This window comes from Platalea leucorodia, assembly GCF_965183815.1.
Source record: "Platalea leucorodia genome assembly, chromosome: 19".
NCBI classification, from domain to species: Eukaryota; Metazoa; Chordata; class Aves; order Pelecaniformes; family Threskiornithidae; genus Platalea; species Platalea leucorodia.
In genome coordinates this window covers 5,744,093-5,769,105 of record NC_138841.1, presented here as the reverse complement: position 1 = coordinate 5,769,105, position 25,013 = coordinate 5,744,093, and the positions used below count along the sequence as shown (strand labels likewise).

At 58.5% G+C, this 25,013-nt stretch overlaps 1 protein-coding gene across 2 annotated transcripts; it reads left to right on the top strand.

The window, feature by feature from the left end:
* Positions 1-397: 397 nt before the first annotated feature.
* On the top strand, positions 398-23,832 carry KCNC4 (potassium voltage-gated channel subfamily C member 4; the record flags this gene model as incomplete). Of its 2 annotated transcripts, XM_082330040.1 has the most annotated exons (5): positions 398-565; positions 2,472-3,218; positions 8,013-8,949; positions 10,525-10,710; positions 16,505-16,641. In XM_082330040.1, the coding sequence occupies 5 exons, from the start codon at positions 398-400 to the stop codon at positions 16,639-16,641; spliced, it is 2,175 nt and encodes a 724-aa protein (XP_082186166.1). The 2 variants fall into 2 exon arrangements, with proteins under 2 accessions (XP_082186166.1, XP_082186167.1); XM_082330041.1 differs by lacking the exons at positions 398-565; positions 16,505-16,641 and adding an exon at positions 23,771-23,832 and having other exon boundaries at positions 2,568-3,218.
* Between the last annotated feature and the right edge of the window lie 1,181 nt (positions 23,833-25,013).

The following is a 25,013-nucleotide window of genomic DNA, read 5'->3' as shown; positions in this document are numbered from 1 at the left end:
TGAGATGCCTTCAGCCTCGCAGGAGGTCCCTGCAGAAGTGACTCCCTCTTGCTCCAAAAAGGCCCTTATTCATCAAGCTCTTTCTATTTTCTCTCTTTCTCTCTCTCTCTTTTTTCTTTTTTTTCATGGACATTAAAAATCTGAAGGCATATTTAGAGAGCAGACAGCTTTGGGCGGGTGTTGCTGGCTAAAAGATCTCTTCCTTCCCCAGATACAACCCATTTGTCTGCCTGGCCACCTCCTCCCACCCCAGGAACGGCCGCGCTTGGGTGCACGAAGATCTCCCCGGGATGAAAGTCGCCGGATAAAATATTAGCATCAGGTCGCAGCATTCCTTCCTCCTGGCCAAACTCGCATTACCGATGATGAGGAGCTGAGCTGCGATGCCTGGCCGGTGATGCAAGGCTCGATTTTTCCAGCACGGTTTTCCCTCGGGCTCCGCGCTCTCCCGCTGGTGCAGCCCCGGGTGGTTTGGGTGTGGAGCTACGCCAGCCTCCACCCGCTCAGGATCCGGCCCTGGAAGCTGTCGAGTTGCAGTTACAGTTGGAGCAGGGCTTTCTTGGTGGTAAGATTTTAAGCGCGGCTCTCATGCCTCGTGGCTTTTTGGGTGGAGCGTTTGCCCCAGCCACCCCCAACGCCCCCCGGGAAGGGGGTGAGCGTGTCACCGAGGGGACAAACCTGGGCAGGGGGTGAGGAGGGGACCTGGGGCCCTGGGGGGACGCTCCACTGAGCCCAGGGAGGTGCAGAGAGGGATGCTGGAGTGGGGCAGCATCCCCCCCTCCCTGTCCCCTCGCCCTGCACCAAGGACCCCCTTATCCAAGTGCTGTCCCCCTTATCCAGGTGCTGAGCCCCTGCTCAGCCCCCCACCCCAATAACAGGCCTGTGCTGGGCTTGAATCCCACCTATGACCCCAAAGCACCCGCCTGCATCCCCCTCCCCAGCACCAGCAGCGCCAGCGCAGGAGTAAACAGCGCTGGCAGGTCCGGGTCCCTTGGGTCTTCGCCTTGGTGACGGGCTTGTCCCCTGGGGCACCGCAGCTCGTCACCTCCTCCCCAGCCCCAGGAGATGGGGCTGAGCATCACCAGCACCCTGGGGCTGTAAGAGCCCCCCAAGGAGGGGGGTTTAAGGGAAGGGCCCCTGGGGTTTGGGGTGGTTGATACCCCGAGTCCCAGCCTCGGCATCTGCGGGTGCAGCTCCGGGGAAGGGACATCTTTCACGCCAGAGCCGAAACAGGACTGAGAGCTGCTCGGGGAGGGTCGTGGGAGGGAAGGAGGGCCAGGTCTGCCTGCAGCCACCCAGCTCCCCACCGGCCACGGCCCCGCACCCGGGGTCGATCTCTCCTGACCTCTCGGTGAGCGAGGGATTGCGAGCCAGGGAGGGATGGGATCTGCTCGAGCCTCTGCCAAGAGCTGGCTCCAGATCCGCAGGCAGCTCTGGGCTGCATTTCCCCTCCGGCGTGAAGCGGAGCTGGGGTGTCCGGGGTTCACTCCTCGCTGACACCGAGCCCCCCGAGCCCCTCACCTGCACGTCGGGCCCTGCGGGGAGGTGAGCCGGTGGCTGGGGGCGCGGGGGGGGCCTGGGGAGGTGGTGGCGGGGGGGGGGGGGGAGAGCTGGGATGGGGGTGGAGGGGCTGGATGGAGGGCTGGGAGGATGGCGGGAGGGATGCGGGGATGGAGGAGGGTGGGTGGGAAGGAGGGCAGCAGCGGGGGGCTGTGGGGCTGGGCGCTGGGGCGGGGGGGGTCCCCGGGCCCCCGGCGGGGCGGCGCCGGCTCCCGTAACCCCGCCGCTCGCTCCCAGCCCTATAAAAGCCCCGGGCGGCGGCAGCGCTTCCCCCGCCGAGCCCCGGCGCAGCCCTCGCCGCCTCCCCCGAGCCGGGAGGCAACGGCCGGGGCGCAACAGGGCCCCCCCCGCCCCGGCCCGGCCCCGCGTGAGCGCCCCCCCCCGGCGCCGCAGCCCCCCCCGGGAGGGCAGGGCCCGGTTTGGGGGGGGGGGGGGGGAGCGGGAGGGGAGGCGGAGGGGGCGCATCCATCGCCCCCCCCCCATCCCCGAGCCCGGCCCGGGGGGGGCGGAGGGAGCGCGGAGCCGCCGGAGCGGGGGGGGGCGGGCGGCGGGGCCCCCCCGCGCCTGGCGCTGCAGGTACCGGGGAGGGGGGGCACACGCAGCCCGGTGGGGCTCAGGGCTCCCCCCCCCGCCCCGGCCCCGGCGGCAGCATCGCCCCCCCGCCGGGCCCGCATCCCCCCGGGGCCGCCGGCCCCCCCGCGCCCTCCCCTCCTGCCCGCACTTGTTGCTGCCCGGCGGGGCTGGGCTGGCTCCTGCTTTAGGGCGGTTTTATTTAGGGGGGTGGTTTTGGAGGGGGTGGAGGTTGCAGCCTCCCCTGCCGTCCCCCAGCAGCCAGCGGTGTCCGGCTCGGCTCCAGCCTGCTCCCCCCGAGGCCAGAGCCAAGCCTGAGCCCCCCCTTTTCCCCTCCCCAGTCCCATCTCTGTCCCCCTCTCCCGCCTCCGCCGACCCCCAGCTCCTCGCCCGGAGGAAGGGTGCGCGTAGCGTGCATCTCCCATCCACCGAAATCTATGATCAGCTCGGTGTGTGTCTCCTCCTACCGTGGACGCAAGTCTGGGAACAAACCACCCTCCAAAACATGCCTGAAGGAAGAGATGGGCAAAGGGGAAGAGTCGGACAAGATCACCATCAACGTAGGTGGCACCCGGCATGAGACCTACAAAAGCACCCTACGGACTTTGCCGGGCACCCGCCTGGCCTGGCTCGCCGACCCCGATGCCCAGAGCAACTTTGACTTTGATGGTAAAAGCAATGAGTTCTTCTTCGACCGGCACCCCGGGATCTTCTCCTACGTGCTCAACTATTACCGTACCGGCAAGCTGCACTGCCCCGCGGACATCTGCGGGCCCCTCTTCGAGGAGGAGCTGACCTACTGGGGCATCGACGAGACGGATGTGGAGCCCTGTTGCTGGATGACCTACCGCCAGCATCGCGATGCCGAAGAGGCCCTGGACATCTTCGAGAGTCCCGAGCCCGGCGGAGGGGCCGGTGGAGAGGAGCCTGAAGAGGAAGGGGGTAGGGAGATGGCCCTTCAACGCCTGGGCATGGATGACAGGCCGCCGGGGGCGGCGGGGGCTGCCGGAGGGGGTGGCTGCTGTCGGAATTGGCAGCCCAGGATGTGGGCGCTCTTTGAGGATCCCTACTCGTCCAAGGCGGCAAGGGTAAGCTCCCGAAACGCGCCAGCGGGAAGGTGGGACGGGGCCGTGCTGGGGCTGTGTCTTCACCTCCCCATCCCCGTGGGTGAGATGGACTCTCCTAGCGGGTTATGTGGGCCCCCCCGTCGCCATCCCCCTCCTACCATGGGGCACGTTGGCCATCTCCCATCCTACAGGGAGTCTCTTCCATTACCTCCCCTCCCAACGCATCGCATCTGGGGGAACTGGGCTGAAACTGGGGGCAAGCCTGCTCCCTGCCCCCTTCGCACCCTCGGGTGCTGCCCGGGCACCCCCTGGGCACACGTCGATGAGGGATCGTCAGGGAGAGTCCTTGGCAGGGCTGCGTCCTGGCAGAGTTTCGGGATGCTCTAGGACAGGCAGGATTGCCTGGGTTCTCGCTGTGTGCCCATGCCAAAACCCACGTTCGATGGCCCAGGTGTGCAATGGGGGGGACAGGCCGGGTGCCCGCTGGCACCCAGATCAGGTCCTGAAGCAAATGGGATCCTCATGGTCGTCCCCAAGGAGCTCGGGCTCCTCTTCTACAGCAGCAGCAGCCCCAAAGGCCACCCCGCGTGTCTGCGCCCTGCGAGCGCCCTCGTCCCCGCACCCCTGTCCCCCACCGTCGCCGCGTTGATGCTGCCCACGCGCAGCATACGGTCCCCATCAGCACGTGCGAGTGCAGGCTCTCACCGCGCTTAACGCACAAACACACACACGCCCCCAGTCCCCTTCATCCCCGCACGTCCCTGGGGACCCGGTACACCACGTACACACACACACGAGCACATACACGTGCGAGTATCGCTCCACGATCCCCCCTTGCACACACAGACGATCCCTACCCACAGACACCGACATGTCCGGGACGTATCCCCCAGAACCAGGCGCATCTCTGGGCTCCCAGCCCGGCTCGGGCACTATTCTGCGCACTTGTCTCCTCTCCCAGCTACTCTTAGGTCATCCCCAAAGCGCTGCCCAGGCACCCACCCACGCCGTGCCATACCCATCCGGTCCCATCCCCACGCGTGTGTCCCCCGTCACGCCCAGCTTATAACTCTGCCGCACACACGCACATACAGATATTTGGGATCTAAATGAATTCTGGATGCATTTAGAGGTGTAAAAAACCCATCAATCGTAAGAAATCCTGCAGGCATTTCACACCCACCAGCAGCGCGCGGGGCAGGGGGTCAGTTTGGCAAGGCGGTGTTGTTGCAGCTAACGTAAGAGCAGCACGCACACACACGCAGAAGGGGCTTGGGCAGCAAGAGCTTTACTCGTTTTGAAAGGGGCACCCGATCCTCTGCCCATCCCTGAGGGCTCGGTGCCTCTCAGAGATGCTCTGAGTGGTGCAAAGCTCCAAATTAGAAAATAAAGCCAAGCAGAATAATTCAGCTCAGGTTTTTCACGTTATTATTTGATTCTGCTTTTCCCATGTGCCGAGCTGCTCTCAGAAAGGCAGTTGCTAAACAGAAGCAGGAGGAGCGTGTCGGAGGGAGCAGAGATGGCTGCGATGTGAGCCCTGACTGGGGTTGGAGCGGGGCCAGTCTGTGCTGGGAGCTCCCCGCTTCTTTCTTGCTGCTCTAAGATAAAGGCTCAGCTCAGCACCGCCACGGGGACGGTCAGCTTCCAGCGGTAACGCTCACAGGCTCTTCTGGGTCATATTTTCCACTCTAAAATATCAGTATAGTTTTGCAATGGCTTAGGAGAACTGCTTTGGCAGAAGGGGAAACTGAGGCACAGAGCAGTGCAACCAACCTGTCCAGTGCACCCAGTTAATACAGGGAACCGTTACTGGTTCGGAGTCACCATCCAGCACTGGGATGCTCCGGGACCCATGTGCATCTCTGCAGGTGCGATGCTCATGGTGCTGCCCTGGTGTTTTGGGGTGGCTGAAGTGGGATTTCTTTGGTGCTGCCCCATTTTGGAGTCTTCCCCTTCCTTTTCAGAGCAAAAGGGGCGCTGCCGGCTGCGGCATTTGGCCTGGGGATGCGCCGGAGCAGCCGGCGCGGTGCATCTTGCCAAACCTTGGCAGCAGCGGGAAGGAGAGCGGTCCCGGGTTGCGTGTGAAAAACCACTGCGCGACGGCAGTGACTAAGAGTCTCGGGGGCTGAATTTCTCCGGCCCTCGCTCCTCCTCGCCCGCGGAGCAGCCCCTCGGGCCCTGACTCAGTTGCCTCCTGGCTATTTCCATCTTCCAGCACTTCTCTCTCCCGGCACCTCCTGAGCTGGCAACTGCATGAGCGCGTGGTTAGAAATCCCCCCTCCAAGTTTTTAGCGTCTTTTCCTCGTAGCATCGATGCCCACGGCATCTTGGCTCCTGTGTCTCGTCCAGTCGCAGTGAAAACTTGGTCCCTAGGGTAGCTGCTGTCCCAGCTGGAGCATAAAACTTTTTCTCCCCATGGAAAACTGCCCTGGTTGTGATTTTATCTCTACTTCCAAACTCTCCTCACTTGTAGCTCCTCATTATTTTTCCCTTTGCAGCCCAACTTGTGGGGTCCTGACCTCACTTCCATTGGGAATTCCAGGCTAGTGATGCCCTGTAGGGTCACGGCTTTTTTTGGGAACATCCATCCCAAGCTGTTGAGCGCACGTTGAGATCGCGTAGCTCATCGGCAAGTTCTGGAGGACTGGTTTGGTGGGGATTTTGGTGCTGTATTAGTGGCCAGCGGGCATATACGTGGATTTTATTTTATTTTTAAGACAGTTTTGGTAAAACACTTGAGCTCGGAGCAGAGGCCAAAGCTGAGATAAGACATCTCAGGCCAGACCTTCAGCTGACACAAAACTGGAGCAGCGCTGTTGACTTTGGGGGGGACGATGGCTGGCACCGCCTGTGAACCTGACTCTCCTATTTTTAGAGGTTGCTTTTGCTCCTGGGGCTAAATCAGATCTCACCTACGCGGCTCATGCAGCAGGGCTGTTTCATTGCCTGAGTATTTGCAGGGTCCCACTCTCTTCCTTGCTAATTTTTTTCTTCCTGCTTTGCTTTGAGTCTAAGTTTTTACTCTTCAGGTTTTCCTGAGATTCCCCATATGGGGGAACGTTAGCCCTCAGCTGAAAAGCGGATTATTTTGGCCATGCCACCGCTGTATAGACACACTTTGTTTAAACCGGCCTTGCTTTAAGATCCCACATTTTTGTTGGGTTTGGTTCCCGAATTGTGCCTGACTGATCGGCGAGCGCTGCCTTCGGAGCTGCCGCCAGCAAAGCAACGTCACGGCGCGTGGTCCAGAGCCGTCTGATCATGGAGCATCTCAGCCCATCCCCGAGCAGGCGTCTATCGCTGGGAGGGGGGAAAACCATCTCCCAGAGGTTTCTCCATCAATTAGAGCCTGGCTTAAACTTCACACCTAACTTTTAGAGGGCTGATGCTCTCTGTGCTGGACCCACACGGGTTTGCCCTTGGGGACACCCCTCAAGGATGCTCTCGGCAGGCTCAGGGCTGCCGGCACGTTACTGCTGGTGTCCGGGGCCGGGTTTTTCTCAAGCGTGACTCAGACTGTCTCTGCTGCTGATTCACTCCAGCCAAGGACCCGGGCTGTCGTCTCGAGCAGGCTCGCGGTGCGGCTGCCTGCTGAACGCAGCCAGTCGGGTGGCTTCGCCAGCAAAAGGTCGCATCCTGCTCAGTGCAGGCTGAGCAGCAAAGGGTGCTGTAGCAGGATCTGCTCCCAGGAAGCCAACCCCGCTGCGCTTTTGTGCTGGAGGAAAGTAGAAGAAGAGCTTTTTCTGCTCAGAGGCTTTTTTTTTTTTTCGGGGGCTCTTTGAAACAGATGCTCTGGGTAATGGACTCATCATGAGCTCATCCTGCCGGGGAGGAGGGCTGAGCAGGATTGATGGGGGGACGCCAAAGTGGTTTTTTTCTTTCTGACACAGCCTGTGATTTCCACCGCGTGCTGCCGGCCCCTCCTCGCTCACATCCGAGGCGAAGCGGCAGCGTGCCGCGGCGGGGAGGCCGTGCGGAGGGGACAACGGTCTCGCCGGTCGGGCAGAGGGGAGAAATGGGAGCATCTGGGTGTCACCAGGTCCAGGCATCAGCGGGACGCTGAGCTCTGCCTGTTCCTCTCCTCCTCATCCTGCCCTCTCAGTCCTGGGACCATCCGTGGGCGCATCGTCCACCACTGACCCTTAGGGAGCAGGGAGGGGGCAAAAGGACATCTCTGATACATCCAGACTCCAAACCTCACAGTCGTGAACGGTGTGAACGTCTCATCTGGGGGGGCTGGGATGAATGCGGGGGAAAGCTCTTTGACTTAGTCCTCTCAAAGTTCCCTTTTCATGGGTGTTCCCAGTGGAGGCTTGCTCCAAACCCAGGCCGTTGCAGGTCTCCATCCCCATCATTGTCATTTCTGGTGCATCTCCAGCCACAGCTGGAGCCCAGCACACCACCTCCTGTACGTATCGTAGCGCTTGGAGACAGGTTCTGGACTGATGGCCCCAGACACTGAGGTTTGCTGTCAACTCATGGCACAGGTCCAGGGAACCCGCCCCATTCTCCATCCTTGGTCTTGGGGAAGTGGGTGGCAGCAGCATAGCTCCTGGGGTGTTTTGAGCCTGTTGCACTCATTTTTATTGAATGAGGACTTCTCCCGTCCCTGCTGTTGCTATTCGCTAGCAGGGATTAGAAGAGATGTGCTAAAGGCAGGTGATGCCAGAAGTGTGTCTCAGGCTGCCCCAAAGTTGTCCCGGTGGTTCATAAAATTGCTGCTCTCCTCCAAAGAGGAGAGGTTGACCCAGATCAACTAATCAGGAGGGGCTGACCCAAATCGGCTAATGGCCCGCCTACTTTCTACTTTCGCAGGTAGTTGCTTTTGCCTCGCTTTTCTTCATCCTGGTCTCCATCACAACCTTCTGCCTGGAGACACACGAGGCCTTCAACATTGACGTCAATGTGACGGAGACCCTCGTGGTTGGCAACACCACGACGATCCTGCTGACGCATAAAGTGGAGACAGAGCCCATCCTCACCTACATCGAAGGGGTCTGTGTCCTGTGGTTCACCCTCGAGTTCCTGGTTCGCATCATCTGCTGTCCGGACAAACTTCTCTTCGTTAAAAACCTGCTCAACATCATTGACTTTGTGGCCATCTTGCCCTTCTACCTGGAGGTAGGTCTCAGTGGCCTGTCCTCCAAAGCTGCCCGGGACGTACTGGGCTTCCTACGCGTGGTCCGTTTCGTCCGGATCCTCCGGATCTTCAAGCTGACACGGCACTTTGTGGGTCTCCGGGTGCTGGGCCACACACTCCGGGCCAGCACCAACGAATTCCTGCTCCTCATCATCTTCCTCGCCTTGGGGGTCTTGATTTTCGCCACTATGATCTACTACGCTGAGCGGATCGGAGCCAAGACGTCTGACCCCCGCGGGAGCGACCACACTCACTTTAAGAACATCCCCATTGGGTTCTGGTGGGCTGTAGTCACGATGACGACCCTGGGCTACGGTGACATGTACCCCAAGACCTGGTCGGGCATGGTGGTGGGGGCTCTCTGCGCGTTGGCCGGGGTGCTCACCATTGCCATGCCCGTGCCCGTCATTGTCAATAACTTTGGGATGTATTATTCGTTGGCCATGGCCAAGCAGAAGCTGCCAAAGAAGAAGAAAAAGCATATACCCCGTCCGGCCCCGCTGGACTCCCCTACTTACTGCAAATCCGAGGAAAACTCCCCCCGTAACAGCACCCAGAGCGACACTTGCCCGTTGGCGGTAGAGGAGGGGGCGGCTGAGCGGAAACGGTCAGGTGAGACCCCAAAGGTGGGGCAGAGGGAGGGAGAGACCTCCGGGAGCCCACAAGGCAGTGGTTTTGGTCTCCTGTGTCCCAGAGCCCCTGGGGACTGCCCTGCTGCAGGACGTGGCCCCCCAGCTCTTGGGTTGGTGAGAACTTGGTGCAGAAAGGGCTGGGGCCCGTGGGTGTTCGGGTGTTGGGTGCCGTATCGGTGGACCAGGGTGCTGCAGATCAAGATCCCCCCTCCAGGCAGGGGGGGAAAAGCCATCTCCTGCTCTCCTAATGGCATAGATCAAGTCACCGTGGTGTGATTCAAGGTGTCCCTACCTAGCCCTCCTCTTCCTCACGCTGACAGAGGTACGGAATTTGCCGAATTCCCATCTTAGCCTGGTAATGCCCTTGGGGTAGATTTTCTTTTGCTTCCTCCCACCATGAATTGGGGCAAGCTTCACCAAAATGGATAAATCCATGGGTATTCCCTGGGGCTTGACCCCACCTCCCCATTCATCTTTTAGTAGATGTAGCATCCCCGCACAGCAAGGTCAACGCTGCTCCAAATCCTGTGCTCAGGCAGGAGCAAAATCAGCCCCTGTACATTTATTATTTGGTCTCGTGAGCTGAGTTTTGGGGTTTGGCCAGTCTTTCCTTCAGGCCAGGAGAAGGCATGGTCCCAGCTGTGGGCAGTCATTGGTGGACAGCATCGCTTGGACTAGGCTTAGGGGACTGCGAGAGCCCTGCCATGGTATCATGGCTGGCCATGGAGGCTGCTTTGCCCTTTTCATCTTGGTTTGCTGCCAGCGGCACCTCCGGAGCAGCCGGCTTTGCAGTGTGGAAACAGGAGGGACCATGGTGGAGTTGTGTCCTGCACCAACGCGGCATTCACTGAGGTCAGCCCTGAGCAGCCGCACATCTGGCCACGTGTTTAACATGGGCCTTCACCCTTGGAGACACAGGGAGCTCCAAATGCCCCAGATAGGTGTTTTCCGTTATAAATCTGCCTTTTCCACATGCCTACGCATCCCGTCTGCCCCAGGAGCCCTGGCAGTGGGGAGCAGTGAGGGTAGCTGTCCTGCTCTGGAGGAGCAGGTCAACCCCATCCCTTCACCCCAACACCGATCCAGGAGCTCAGGCCAGACCCTCGCCTGGCATAGCCTCCTCTCAGCTAACGAACCGCAGAGTCAGATGACATAAATTAGCACTTCACCACTAACCTGAGCAGCCTGTATCTCAGCAGTGTGAATTTTGGAGAGCTAATTCCCACCAATTAGGTGGGTGGATCTCAAAGCCCAGGGGTGTTTCTTCCCTGGCAAACCATGCGTGGCTTCACGCAGGGTATATAACCCTCAGCAGGAGTAAGAGCTGCTGTTTGCTGCTTGGGATTAAAATCTGGCTTGGTCCTGCTCCCCTGGTCATTCTAAGTTAGCATAACCAGGCTGGGATCGGTACCTGAATTTGTGGGTGTTGCTCTAGGCCATCTGCAATCTGGTCTTCTGCTTCCTTGCGTGGTCTAAGCAAACCCTTCTGGCCACCCCAAGCACCTCGTCCTATGAGTTTATCGACTGCTGATGGGTCTCTGCCACCTTCTTGCAGACTCTAAGCAGAACGGTGAGGCCAACGTGGTGCTGTCAGACGAGGAGCAGCCGCTGTCGCCGACCGATGAGGAGAAGCGGCCCATGCGGCGCTCCAGCACCCGGGATAAGAACAAGAAATCCTCCACGTGCTTCCTTCTGGCCACGGGTGACTTCTCCTGTGCAGCGGATGGAGGCATCCAGAAAGGTATGGCTGATGCTGGAGGTGTGAGCTGGCCCATGGGCTGGGGAGGGTGAGATGGAGGCGCGAGGTAGAGATTTATTGCATCTGTCCAGGATGGTGGTTCATCTCCATCTGCCTGCCTGTTCTCTGCTCCCCAAATCCACTTCTCTCCCTGCCTCTCCATCTGCTTCATCTCCGTCCATCACGTCTCCCCGTGCTAGCTCTGCCCTTTTTGTTTTCTCCTCCCCTGACTGCCATTATTTGGGGTCTGTGACCCCATGCTGGCTGCACTGCCCTCCTTGGGGACAGGTCTGTCCCTTTGCTCCCCAGTGCTCTGACTTCTCCTGTCCCTCCAGCTCTTCTCCCTGGGCCTCAGTCACCCATCTCAGGGTGGTGTGAGTGGGACTTCTCTCCTGGGGAGGTGGTGAGGTTGTGACTGATGGTGGTTGACAGGTTTTCAGTAGGGAAAAAAAAAATCCACAGGCTTTTGCTTTCCTCTCCCCCTCTGATGTTTTTTGGTGGGTTTGAGCATGGGGAGCCGCGATGTGTCAAGTGCTGCCTTGCCAAAAGCACCGGGCTGCCAGAAAGGCTGTCTCCTCTGGGCTTGGAAAGTGAGCTTTGCTAAGTGTTGAGGTTTTCTATGGGAAACTGTGGGGGAGATGAGTCAGGAAAACACAAAACTCTTCTTCCCATGACAAAACAACAGTCCTCTTCAGCCCGGTCCCTTCGCACTGCAGCCTTCTCCACCAGCGAGCGTGCCCTGTGCCCGGCTCCCAGCACCCCAGCCCCTGGGAGGGTAAATCCAGTGCCTACTTTGAGCCGCAAAATCCAGCTGCACCCTCGATTGCTGGGATAATTCTTAGGACACAGCTCAGTTTTTTAGTTCTGCAGTTTTTCTTGTGTGTCCAGGGCGGTGTGGGATGATGTAGCTGCAGAGCTGACCTACCTCTGCCTCCTTGGTACCATCTAATCCCAGTTGGTCACAGGGAATGGTGCATGCGGGCTGGGACCAGGCAGGAGAAGAGATGATGTGCTTCGTCTCTGAGCTGCACACCAAGATCTGTTCGCTCGTGGTGTTGGTGCTTTGGAGGCCCTCAAGGGTTTGTTCCCGAGGCTCTGCTTGGGTTGGTAACGAATGGATGGGCTTGGGACACAGGGAGAACCTCAGCTTTGGGTCTGTGACCTCCAGACCTGGTGCCCAGGTTCATCTCACGCCCTCCTGGCAGCTTTTACACTGGGGAGTTGCCTGTTTTCATGTGCGAGGCAGCCCGGCTCATCCCAGGCTGGCCTGGGCCAGGCTCTCCAACAGCCCCGGGAGCGAGGGGAGGTGTTTGGGGGTAATCACATTTATTACATTAGTAGAAGCAAATTGGTTGCTTCCTCTTGGGAAATCAAGGATTCCCTTTGGCGTTCCTGCTCAGCATCATCCCTTAGAAAGAGGAAAAAGATGAAAAGCTTTGCTCATATTTAGGCAGAAGGTTACTATAAAAATATTTGCTTGAAAAGCCTGTTTTTTTTCCTGGAAGTGCCTTTTTCTGTGAAGTTGGTCTCTTTTCTTAATGCCTGCTAATGAGAAGAAGCGAGGGGGCTCTAGTCCTGCCCCAGACTTTTGGGGATGCTGAACTGGAAGCGATGAAGGAAAGGGATGAAAGCCAGTGCTGATCTTCATCCTGACAAGATGCTCAAGTCAGGCATCTCTTCAGCTGAAGCATTTGAGCTTGGTCCCACTGAAGCCAGCAGAACGAGGGTAGATCTAATAGCTGAGGATCCAGTGACGCTCTTGCAGGGCTCCCAAATCACATTACTTCGTTGCAGGAGGCCAGGAGGTTTTTCTCCTTGCATGGTGGCAGCAACAGCTCTTCGAAAGGGCACTTTGGTGATCTTCATTGGTTTGTTCTGGTGTCCTTCCTGCAAATGTCAGAGTGCTTTTTACAATTAAAAATAGATGTGTACGTGGGTCGCTTACCCCCACCTCGCTGAAATGGTCTTGCACCTGGGGAAAGGTGGATCTGGTGTCCAGAGGGGCTGGAGGGATGCATGAGACCTTTTGGGAAGAGGGAACCTCAATATCTGCGTCCTGCCTGGGCTGTTGGGGCTGGACCGGTGGGCTCCTGTCCTGGGAGGCCAGGGCTGGTGTCTTCCCTGGTGAAATGCTCCAGTGTGGTCAGGGCTAGCGGTGACCGGAGATGATTAGATCCGAAAGCTGTTGGGAGCCGCAGAGGCGCCTCTTCCCTCGGTCCTGATTTATCTCCTGCTGAGGCTGTTTGTTCTGGTACTGGGATGTTGGCAGCTCTGCAAATTGAGATGAGCTTGATTCTGAGCCCAACTTGCTGATGGCCATCTGTCAGCTCCTGGGACAGGTACTGATGTCTGTACAAGCTGTGGAAATCAGGAGATGGAGCTGGTTCAGGAATATGCTGCAGATCTTGGCATCCATCATGGTTTGAGCCCGATTCCAGCGGTTGGTCTCACTGGGGCAGCTCAAAGAGAAGAGCTACCCCTGACCCGGGCCCTGGAGAAGACTGAGCTGGATTGCAGTGGATTGCTGTGTGGCATCGGTTTCTTGTCCCTAGCGCTGCTTCCAGTGGCATCACCTTGCTCCCCTGCTGCCGGGGATGGCTTCGGACCCCTTGTCTCCCTCCAGCACTCAGGTCCTGCTCAGCAGTTCCCCAAAACGTGTCCTGCTGGGGCACAGACGCGTTGGCATGGCTCTGTCTTGGCATGTGAGCCCTTGTTTTCTGCTTGGGTGGAGTGATATGGAGGCAGAATGAGTCCAGCATCCCCCATGCCAGCGAGGTTGGCTATGGTGGCCTAGGAAAAGGCAGTGGTTGAAACCAGAGTGGGATTTCAAGAGGAGCCACGGGGAATGGGGTTAAATGAGGGCAACGGGATTTACCCTGTGACGGCACACTGGCATTGCAAAGCGGCAATTTTTGGCTTGGTTGCCAGAAGCCAGAACATCACGCAGCTGATTTTTACTCCGTCGCTTGCTATTAGCGCAGGGCCGTGACCGACACGTGGCTTGAACGGCGTGGGATCGAGCGTGGGGATGCTCAAGTGAGCGTCCACCGGTGATGCTTGGCTGGGGGGGGGAGCAGGGACCAGGCCACGTTTGCACGGGGACACGCGTGCGAGTGCGTGCAACGCGCAGCCGAGCGCCAGGCCGCCGGTATAAACAAGCGCAGGTGTTCCCGGGCAACGCTGCCTGCTTGCGCTACCCCGTCCCCATCTGCTGCCGGCTCAAAGCATGTGCGAGCGTGCACGTGCGCTTGTGAGCTGCGAGCGTTCGCACGTGGGGAGCGCGGCGTTGCCAGGTCCCGGGGAAGAGCCCCTGAGGGTTACCTGCTGCCCCACCGCTCTGTTTATAAGATGCCTCCACATGGCTCCTTGGCACCAAACCCCTTGATAAAGCAAGCCCGGTGACCTCGGTTAGCACCTATGCGAGTTGCTGGGATACCGGCTCCGTTAACCACCAGCACAGTGGCAATTAGCAGAGCACAACCCTCCGGGCGCTTTGCAGCTTGACTCCGTGATGGCACCTGGCCCTGAGCTTGGTGGAAAACCACGATGGCCTTAAGGGATGGAGTCCTGAGCTCCTTCCCAGGTGCTCCCACGAGCGGGGCTTTATGGGCGTTGGGAATTAATTGATGGAGAAAATGAAGTGTTGGGCTTGGGGCAGGTTTGCCCTCGGAGTCCCGTTACAGAGGGGCCCTGGAGCAATCAAGCATCTTTATGAAGTGCTGCCCCAAACTGTGATGCTTGAGACTTAATCAAAACTGCCAGCATGATTTTGGCCCTGTTCCTATGCCGTCCTCCCACCCTTTTCTATTCAATGGTCTGAGCAAGAGGGCAGAGAGCAACTCTGTAAAACGCTCAACCGCATCAGCGGGTCCTTGCATCGCCAAGGCGGCTTCCAGCAAGCCCTGAGCCCCTAATGCCTCTCGACAAATTGATGTTGTTTGGGTGCTGGAACCATCGGTGACCCCAAGCTTTCAGGGACCGGTTGCGTCTCGGCACGATTGCTTCCCACGCGCATGGCTCGGGGTGGGATGCAGGCAGGGAAATGCGTGAGCTCTTCAAAAAGCCTCAGCGCTCCTGGAAAAAGAGCAAGGTTTGCTGAAGGATGAGCCTGATGCAGTTTTGGGGTTTTTTTTTTGGGGGGGGGGGGGGGGGGGGGCGAGCAGTGGGGTCTTTGCATCAGCTGCTGTAGGTGGGAAACATCCCCAGCTCGGGATGGGGCTCCCCCCGCCCCCCGGCTCAGGGCTGTGCTCGCTTCCCTCCTCGCTCGCTGCGTGGATTCATGCCAAAAAGCAAAGGAGGAAATTGCTCTTCTCTTTGGGGCCGGATTCTGCTCTCGCTTCCACTGCGGGAACTGGAAAAGCTTGGCTGAAGTCAGCAACAGGTTTAGGCAGGCGGCCTTCTGTCCCCTGGCCCTTTCTCTGCTCCGAAGCTGGAGGAGCCGTGTCTCCTCGGGGGGCTGAGTTATGGGAAGAGGTTGAAGACTCCCGTGCCTCCCTGCTGGCTGCTGTTCTTGGGAAATGAGTAGGAAAAAAAGGTATAAAAAGGGGATAAAAAAAAATCAGATTTAAAGAGGTAGTGCTCTGGAGCCTTTTCCAGACGATGCTCGTGCCTCAGCATCCTCCTCGGGTGTGCAAGGAGGTGATGCTGCGATCGCTCCGGAGTGAGCCGTCAGCCCTGATCCAAGCCCAAACCAGCCTGGCCGGGCCAGGACCCGCCGTCGGTGCCTTCGCATCAAAGCAGAACCCAAAGACGCGCCAGTAACTCCCCGGGGGGACGCGGGGACGGTTTCCGAGCTTGGCGCTGCCGGAGGGGCCATCCATCACCTCGTAGTTCTGCTGTCGGGGAGCCGCCTCCCCCCGCTGCGTACGCACACGCGCTCGCTCGCCCGCGCTTGCTCTCTCCGGAGCTCGCCGGCGCTTGCAGGGAAGGCAAAGGCGAGGCTGGATTTGCTCGCCCGGCCACTCTCGGGGAAAACGCAGCGAGCGTGGCATGGCGCAGGGCAGTTGGGCTCATCACGGCCGGGAGCATCCGTAATTTTCCATGTTTTGGCAGCAGAGCTGTCCCTGCAAGGTGCAGCGATCCAGAGAGCGGATCTTGGGGCTCATCTTTGAACAGGGCTGCTGTTTGGACCTAAAAATCCCATTTTCAGTACAAATAGTTTCTTTCCAGAAAGAAAAGTGGCTTTTGACCTGCGAGAGCATTTGTTCTGGCTGTTGCTTTTCAATAAAAGCTGCAGCAATTTCTGGCTCTTTGGGGGAGCGTGAAGGGTTCCCATGCATAAAGCAATAGAAATATTTGCACTTTAATGCAATTTCTTATGGAAAATAATGAGCACGTCTACCTGCTCCTTTCCATACAGTAAGGGGTCAGCAGCAGCCTGCTGCTACGGCTGGCTTCAAAACCAGCGCCGGGGGAATAACTCCTTCCAAATCCCATATTTGTTTGAGTTCTGCTGCTTTTCCCCATTTGCTTCAGCCCACAAAATCCCCAGACTCATTCCTCATTCAGAGCAATTTGGGAAACAAAACCCAGCACCCCCCAGGACCGATTTGGTCTCCCAGCATCAATGACTCCTGGATTTGGCCGGCGCTGCTCGACTGCACGGGGAGCCGAGGGGAAGGGAGGGGAGGTCTGGAGGATCTGCAGAAGCTTGGTTGCCCTCAAAAAGCCCTTTCTGAATTTTTTAGGGGGTTGAATTGGGGTGTGGGGCTGGGCGATGCCCACCCCGGTGCTCTTTGCTTTCCGAGCCTTGCGAAGGAGGCTGCTCAGCTCTAACCTGTCCGTTTTCTTCACCAAGGCTATGGAAAATCCCGAAGCCTAAGCAGCATAGATGGCGTGGCAGGATCCACGGTGGGCTTGGCTCCCCTCGCGTCCCGCTGCAGCTCTCCCTGTCCTCTGCGGCGTCCCTGCTCTCCCGTCCCCTCCATCCTCTAAAGCGCCGCCCGGATCCCGCTTTGTCGTGTCGTGTCGCTCTGTCCCCCCCTTCCCCGTGACGCCACGTCTCTGCGGCGGTGCCTGTGCCCAGCGGAGACTGAGCTGGGACGTCTCCATCGCTGAGAAGCGGGTTCTGATCTTCTCCAGCCCAGCGCGGCCGCCGTGCTCCCCCTGCCCGGTTTGCAGGACGTGTAACGTCTCCATTGAACTTGTCTCGTGTCCGTGTGTTTGGGACAGTCCCTGAAGCAGGTGTTGTTTTTTTTTTTTTCCCGTCTTGAAACCTTATTCATCCTAAATAAACTGGGCCAACCCATGCGATTCCCTCTGGTGTCGAGCCCTCCTTCCCGTGGGCTGTTTGCACTTGGGCTAAAGGGTGGTGGAAATGCAAGGAGGACATGTTGACTCATAAAATTATATATCATTGTGCTGGGAATGGCTGCGTTCATATCATTTTAGGTCTTTTTTTCTTTTTTTTTTTTTAAACCAGCCTCAAGTTTCTAGAGGCAACAGATGAATAAACCTCTATTCCCTGCCCAGCAGCGGTTCCCCTCTTGTTTTGTGCCTAAATCGCACTCACTCCTTCCCCGCTTGTGTCTGCATCTCCATCCAACCTCGGGGATGGTCCTGGGGCTGAACGGGGCTTTGGCAGCCTTGAAAACCAGCCCCGAGGTCCTGTGGGAGACTGGAGGGCCCCGGGCCGGGTGCGGGGAGCCCGCGGAGCTGGGATAAAGATTGGCAAAATATCGGCAAAATCTATGTATGGATGCTCCCCTGAAGAGCTGGGAGGTGGTGGGGAGGGGAGTGAATGTGCGTCCCTGGGAGCAACTGGGAAAGCTGCTGCTGCTGTTGAACAGTGGGGAAATGAGAGATTTGAGACAAAATGATGCCTAAATGGATGGGGGGATGAATCCTCTTTTGAGATGGACGCGGGGTGGTGGGGCAGAGCATCCCCATGGGGATGGGAGCTGGGTTTGAAGCGGGTCCTCCCCCAGCCTTGGGAGGATGAGGTTGGGGTGCCAAACTCCCTGTCGCGCTGCTGGTTTTTGCTCACACGTATTCGTTTTTGGAATGATTTTGAATGATCTCAGGTGCCTTCCTGAACTAGAACAAAACCTTCGGGCCCCTGACTTCTGGCTCATTTCTAGCTCCGTCACCCTGGCTCTGCTTCCCTGGAGGCATCTGGGTCTTGGGTGGAAAGCCCCAAGAGCTTTTTGGGGGTCAGGTCCTTCCCCTCCATCACGGCCAAACCGGAGCTGTGGTGCTCAGGGGATGATGCAGAGTGCGGATCCCCTTGGTGCAAGGCTGGTCCCCGCACCCCGAAGGTGCCGGGCTGGATTTTGGCAGATCCCGCAGCCGGGACCCTCCTGCTCCTTCCCAGGCTCCCCGTGCCTCAGTTTCCCTCAGTGCAGAGAAGGGTTAGCACTGAGAGCCTCCTGCAGTAAAACTCCTTGCTGCCACAGTGGAAGAGGTGCTATACAAGGAGGAAGCGTTAAATGCCTCGTCTGGCTTATTTTTTTTTTTCTCCCCACCGAGCTGAAGGAGCTGACAGCAGGAGCCAGTCACCACATCTCCAAAACAACCCCCCTCCAAGTCCTACATGGGGCTGACAAGAAGCTCTTGCCTTTTATTTCGCTTTTCTTCTTTCCTTCCTGCCTTCTCCTGCCCCAGCCGTGCAGGCAGAGCAGCGAGAGTCAAAGGAAAGCAGAAAAGAGGGGGAAAAACTTGGTGCCATGAGCCGATCCTGGGGCTTGACAGCAGGAGCTGAGCGCCGCGTAGACCCGGTGCTGGAGCTGGAATTTCTCCAGAGTTGGGGAGAAATTAGGATAAGGCGCATCCCTTCTCTGCCCAGGAGGGTCAGCAAGGCTCGGTGCCGGGTCCTGCCCTGGGGGCACAGCAACCCCCGGCACCGCTGCAGGCGTGGGGAGGAGCGGCTGGGAGCTGCCCGGCGGGAAAGGGCCTGGGGGTGCTGGTCGACAGCGCTGAACACGAGCCAGCAGCGTGCCCAGGTGGCCAAGAGGGCCAGTGGCATCCTGGCTTGTGTCAGGAACGGTGTGGCCAGCAGGAGCAGGGCAGGGATGGTGCCCCTGTGCTGGGCACTGGTGAGGCCGCCCCTCGAGTGCTGTGCTCAGCGCTGGGCCCCGCACCCCAAGGCGGCCATGGAGGGGCTGGAGCGTGGCCAGAGCAGGGCAGCGAGGCTGGGGCAGGGGCTGGAGCACAAGGCTGGGGAGGAGCGGCTGGGGGAGCTGGGGGGGCTCAGCCTGGAGAAGAGGAGGCTGAGGGGAGCCCTCATCGCTCTCTGCAACGGCCTGAAAGGAGGCTGGAGCCGGGGGGGTCGGTCTCTGCTCCCCAGGAACAAGCGATGGGACGAGAGGGAACGGCCTCAAGCTGCGCCAGGGCAGGGTTGGGTTGGGTATTGGGAAAAACTTCTTCCCCCAAAGGGCTGCCAGGCCCTGGCCCAGGCTGCCCAGGGCAGGGGCTGAGTCCCCGTCCCTGGGGGGATTTAAAAGCCGGGGAGATGTGGTGCTTGGGGACATGGGTTAGTGGTGGCCTTGGCGGTGCTGGGTTATGGTTGGACTGGATGATCTTAAAGGTCTTTTCCAACCTCAACGATTCTACGATTCTGTGTCCCGTAGTGGTTTCCTACCCCTGTGCCGTGATGGTGATTCACCCCTCGCTGGCAGCACCTGAGTTTACCGTGTATTGTTGGTGTAGCTGCATTCCTTTGATTTCTGTAATTAAAGTCTCTTCCCACACCAAACGGTCGGGGTACCTCGGCAGCTTCATGAATCACCCAAAAACCCCAGGAGCTGGGCGAAGGGGTGAGTACGGCGGCACCGTACCGGTGCTTCTCTGGCTCATCCTCCCCCTTGGAGCGGGAGGAGCTGGAATATCCCCAGCCCGTGCGAGAGGGAAGGTCACCCTCCATGATTTCCGTGGTCTCTGAATCATAAATGATTTAACCAAGGTCACGCGCTGACTTTGGGGACGAGCCAGGCATGAAAAACCAGCTCCGCTGCCCTGCCTCTTGCAGAAGAAGCAGATCAAGAGACTCAGACTTTGGGGTTTGTGTCTTTTGGAAGCAGAGGATTAACCCCGGAGCAGATGCAGCCACAGATCCCAAGAGATCCCATCCTTCCCTTTCCCCCCACCAGGTTCCCAAAGCAGCTCATCCAAACACAGCTGGTTTCCCGCTTTGGAAAACCCTTGGTGGACCCCCCAAAAAAATCTCATCCCCATCAGAGCAACGAGGGTTGAGTATGAGAGCTGACATGGAGCCGGTACGATGCAATTTTTAGCAGTGGCGTTATGCAACTCGGGAGAAGGGATGACTAATGTGCCAAAAGCTCCTCTAAAACAACCGAGCCCCGAATGGGAGACGGAGGGATTTCAGTGGGAGGCACCAAACTGTTGAAAAACCCATCGCATCTTCTCCCTCTTCCTCCCCGCCGCCTTCGGAACAAGTGATTTGGGGGATGCAGGAGGGGGAAAACAGCAGGGTGGTATTTTTAGGTGGGGTCTGGGTTGGTTTTGGGGGCGAGTTAGCAGGGGTTAATCCCCTGGATAAGATTATAAGAGGAGCTGTAGTGGATCAGAAGAGCAGACCACTAAATATCTCTGTAGCCTAGGGTTTTATCTCAAACAGTGGCCAAAATTGGCTGCCTAGAGAATAGGATAAGAATAGAGCAAGAATATACGATACTTCCCCCGAATATCCTCCCAGCCGCTTATCTATGTTTAGGGATCTGGCGAGGAGCGCACGTTCCAGCTAAGGCAAAAAGCAGCGGGAGAAAGCAAGGTTGTTTGATTTATTCTTGCCGAACTGAATAAATCAATAGGAGTCCGGCTGCCTCTGCCCAAGTCCTAAAATGGCATTTTAAAAAAAAAAAAAAAAAAGAAGAATCAACTGGTGTGCGGCAACTGTCAGGGCAGGGAGCTCGCTGCCCGTATCCCAGCCTGGAAAGGAGAGCTTCCCATGGGATGGGGTGAGCGTGTCGGGTCTGAGCCGCTGTCTTGCTCCCAGCAGGATGCTGTGACTGAGCAGGAACGTGCAGCTAAAGCACTGCCTGTACCGTCTATACGTGCCCCTCGCCTACGTACAGCGCGCTGCCCGGCAGCGTGGTACCCAGGGGAGCTTCAGTGCCCCGTGCTCCTCGCCCCATCGCGGCTGCGGGTGCATGTGATGCCCGACAGCGGGAATGGGATCAGAGCCGCTGCGTAGCATCGGGCTGCCCTGACGTTGTGGGGAGGCCGTGCGTCTGCCTGTCCGTGTGTCTGGCTGCTGAGACCACCAGCACTTCGGGATGGGGATCAAACCCCTGTAACCACCTGCGCCCGGTGCAGAAAGCAGCCGTGCAAGGGGCAAAAGCCAAACAGCCTTTGGATCCGGGGGGGATTTGGGGGCCGTTCCCCCCGCCATCACCCAGCAGCAGCTTCTTCCTCCTCTCTCGCTCCTGGGAGCCTCGGAGGCCAGCGCTGCGTGGAGGCTGCGCCGCCATCCCGGGTTTCGTGCAAAGTATTAATTGTTATTGTTGCAACAACTGCTCTGGTTCTCGGGAGATGCCTGAAAGAGCTGAGAAAATAGAAAGGCCTGTCAGGCAGCCGGGCAGGAGGTTAAGATGTCAAGAGAGTAATTGCTCTACCCAGAAGCAGCCTGTTTCTGGCTTCCCCAGCACTGCCAGGAAAAATCCTCAGTGCTTATTTGATGACAATAAAAAAAAAGAAAATAAAATAAATAGCAACCTCATCCCTTGCCCGTGCTGACGAGGAACGGGGAGAGCAGAGGCAGATGCAAAATAAGATGCAGTTGAGCTTATAAATAGGTGCCTCCCAGCTCCCAGTCTGTTACTTCGTTACCTCCGCCCGGGCAATCGATCTTTACGCTTTTTCCCCATGAAAAGGTAAATGGAGGCTCAGAAATTTTGCAAACTGCTGGGGAGCGGGTCGTGCTCCTCCTCTTGTACCCCCCCGGGGCGGCGCCCCTGGTCCTCGCAGCACGGGCGATGCAGGTGGCCGCTGGCTTTTGCTCCGTCGTCACGAAATCCCCCCGCCTTGCCGCGGCGCGGGGAGACGGGCGCTGCGGGAGACGCAGATGTTGGCCGGGAGGTGTTTAACTCCCACATCTGGGGAGCGCGGTGGGGGGCTCTGCCCCGCGGGGCGCTGCCGGCTCTTCAAACCCCTCCTGTTGCAGTGGTGAAAAGGGACCTGCAAGGTGCCCTGGGGTGGCCCGGGGAAGCCACCGAGGAGTGGCCGGGGGCACTGCGAGGAGCCGTCCCTGCAGGAGCCTTTTGGCTTTTGGTGATTTCTCTTTCAGCACTGAGCCTCTTGTCTGCAAACAGATCTTTTAATGGGGGGGGGGGAATAAAAAAAGAAGGAAAAAAAAAAAACCAACAAAGCAAGCGCACTGGCAGACCAAAGCGGAGTTAGTGTAGGACCTACCCAAACGTTGTGCTGGAGCAGCTGGAGGCTGGCAGCCCGGGGAGGCAGCGCTTAAGGGTGTTTGGGGAGACGCTTGCAGGGGGCAAGTGGGACCGTGGGAGCTGACCATCCCTGGAAAAGCGGGGGCATGGCCCTGGCAGCACCGCAGCAAACCCCGGGGATTCTCCGGGCCGGGTCGCGGCGGGGCTGTGCCAAGCCTCCTGCCTTGCCCGAGGAGGGGGTGGCAGGGCATCACCCCGCTGCTGTTGGGTGGCAGATCTGCACCCAAAAAAAAAGGGCTGAGGAAGGAGCCGCACGCTGCAGGGGGGCTGCGAGGGCGAGAGGGGCTGGGACCCGCCGGCGGTGCGGAATCGAGCGGTAGTGATGAGCCGAGATAGGAGGGTAGTTTTCTTGTGGTGGCTTTGTCTGGGGGACAGCGATTAAACAGTAACAAAAAAAAAAAAAATCTCGGCTGTTGTTATTTATTTTTAGTCGTGCTAATTTCTTCCGAGGCTGGGAAGCTGCTTTCCAAGGCAGGTCCCCGGAGGATGCGGGCAGCAGGGCTCGAGCTAGCGCACAAAATGGCTTTGAACGGGGAGGAGGAGATGGGAGTTAAAAGCCGAGTCGTGTCCCTGGTAAATCAATCGACCTGATGGGGAATGTTTCTAGCAGGCCACGAGCCCTGCCGAGAGCTTTTAGCTGCTTGCAGGAGTGACTGAACCAGGAGAAATGATATTTTCCAGCAGCCGCTTCGTGCGTGGCCAGTGCTGGTCCCCAAATTGCTGCTGGGGGACGATGCTGGGTCCCCTGAACTGGTCCGTTGTGGTAGCTCGGGAGGTGGGGACCTCTCCTGCAAGCCCCGGGATTTAGGGACTTTAATCCCAAGGGGTTTTCTGGGATGTGGGGCTTCGAAAAGCCTCCACATCTGGGCACTGCTCGCCCAAGCTGCGCAGTGATGCTCGACGGAGGACGAGACCTTTATTTTGGGGAGAACGAGATGCTTTTGGAGCTGCGTTCGGGCTGCAGCGGGGAAAGCCAGGTCAAAGCCACGGTCGGGAGCTGGTGTTGGGGTTTGCAGCAAAATCCCTGGGGGGAAAGGGCAGCTCGGTGGCTCATCGCGTGGATCAGGCGCTGCCTCCCTGTCTGACGGCCCCTCGCCTGCAAACCGGGACCTGGCACATGGGTAGAGGCGGTGTTGTGACTCAGAGCTCCAATCAATGTTAATTAATTCAATGATAACGAAGGAGAGGGAGAGCGAGAGAGACAAGAGAAAACCACTGCGGGATATTAATGCACCAGGCTTGGCTTTGGGACATCTGGCTTGGGGTTGGCTTGGGAAGTTTTGGTGAAGAGCAGCTTTCTGGGAGGAGAGGGCTGCAGTGGGGACGACTGCTTTCCTCTGCTCTTCATTTTTACCCTCAAAATCGCCCTGACTCCACATCTGATTTCTCTTGGAGAGTCGTTTCCCAAGTCTCCATCTCTGGGCCCATTCTGAGGCTTTTTAAAAACATTTTTTCCTGATTTACTCATGGAATAGCAGCATTTTATCCCTCCGGAGAAGGCCATTTCACTTTGTAGTTGCTCTGTTTTCTGCACCCTGCAAAGACTGGGTCCCCTGGAACCTCAGTCTCGCTCTCCCTCTCCTATTTCTCCACAAATAGCCGATGAAAGCAGTGTCTAACGGCGTGTTTAATACTTGTGTCTTTAATTGCAGACACCTGCCAAGACGTTCTCTCTTCCAGTTACCCCCAGGGTGAGGTGGTCACCTTCTCCTGAGCCCCGGCTGGATGCAGGCAGCGCCCCGGCGAGGGATGCCTTCCCCGAGGGATGCTCTCCCCGAGGGATGCTTTCCCCGAGGCGGAGGGATGCTGTCCCTGAGGCTAAGGGATGCTTTCCCCAAGGGATGCGTTCCCCAAGGCCAAGGGATGCTCTCCCTGAGGCCAAGGGATGCTCTTCCTAAGGCTGAGCGATGCGTTCCCCAAGGGATGCTCTCCCCAAAGTGCAGGGAGGCTCTCCCCAAGGCCAGGGGATGCATTCCCCAAGGGAGATGCTCTTCCCGAGGCCAAGGGATGCATTCCCCAAGGGAGATGCTCTTCCTGAGGCCAAGGGATGCATTCCCCAAGGGAGATGCTCTCCCCGAGGCCAAGGGATGCATTCCCCAAGGGAGATGCTCTCCCCAAAGCCCAGGGATGCTCTCCCGGAGGCTGAGGGATGCTCTCCCCAAAGCAGAGGGATGCTCTCCCCGAGGCTGGGACATGCATTCCCCCAGGGATGCTCTCCCCGAGGCCGAGGGATGCTCTCCTCAAGGAGCTTTGCTTGCCCACCGCAGCAGCCCAAAGCTCCGGCTGCCAGCTCCGTGGCCGGGGGGGGGTTGGCAGCCGGGTCTCCCCCAGAGAGGTGCCGCAGGGCAGCGGGGCCAGGAGGGAAAGTCGGGGTGCTGGGGGCGGCCCCGCTCCCCTGCCTGCTGCCAGCCCTGCCAGGTACACGCTGCCCGGCTCCCCAGCGCACCCCTGGGCTGCCCCCTGCCCCTCGCCCACGCTTTCAGATGCACCTCGCCCCTCCGTCGCCTCCGGAGCCTCGCCAGCTGCTCACCCGAGACGTCGCCGCCCGCGGCTCCATCCGTGCTCTGACCGCCTCCATCGTCAAATGGCCGCTGGGGACCCTTCTCCAGGGTTTCAAAGGCTCCATTCGAGGTGCCGCGAGCGGGTCGCTGCACCATCACCCCCCTCTCATGGGTGCTTACCCCGGGGAGCGGACGGGGGGACGAGCGGGTCGGTTCGGGCGCGGGGACGGGAAGCAATAGGTGAATGAGGTGGGGTGAACCCGGCTGGCCTGGAAGGGTCAGTATCTTTCTAATGCTGTTACGTATCTCTGTGATCAAGGCAATACTACTCCCATTTCTGTCTGTCCTGTACGCATGCCTCTACCTGTCCAACCGTACTAGAGTTCGAATAAAG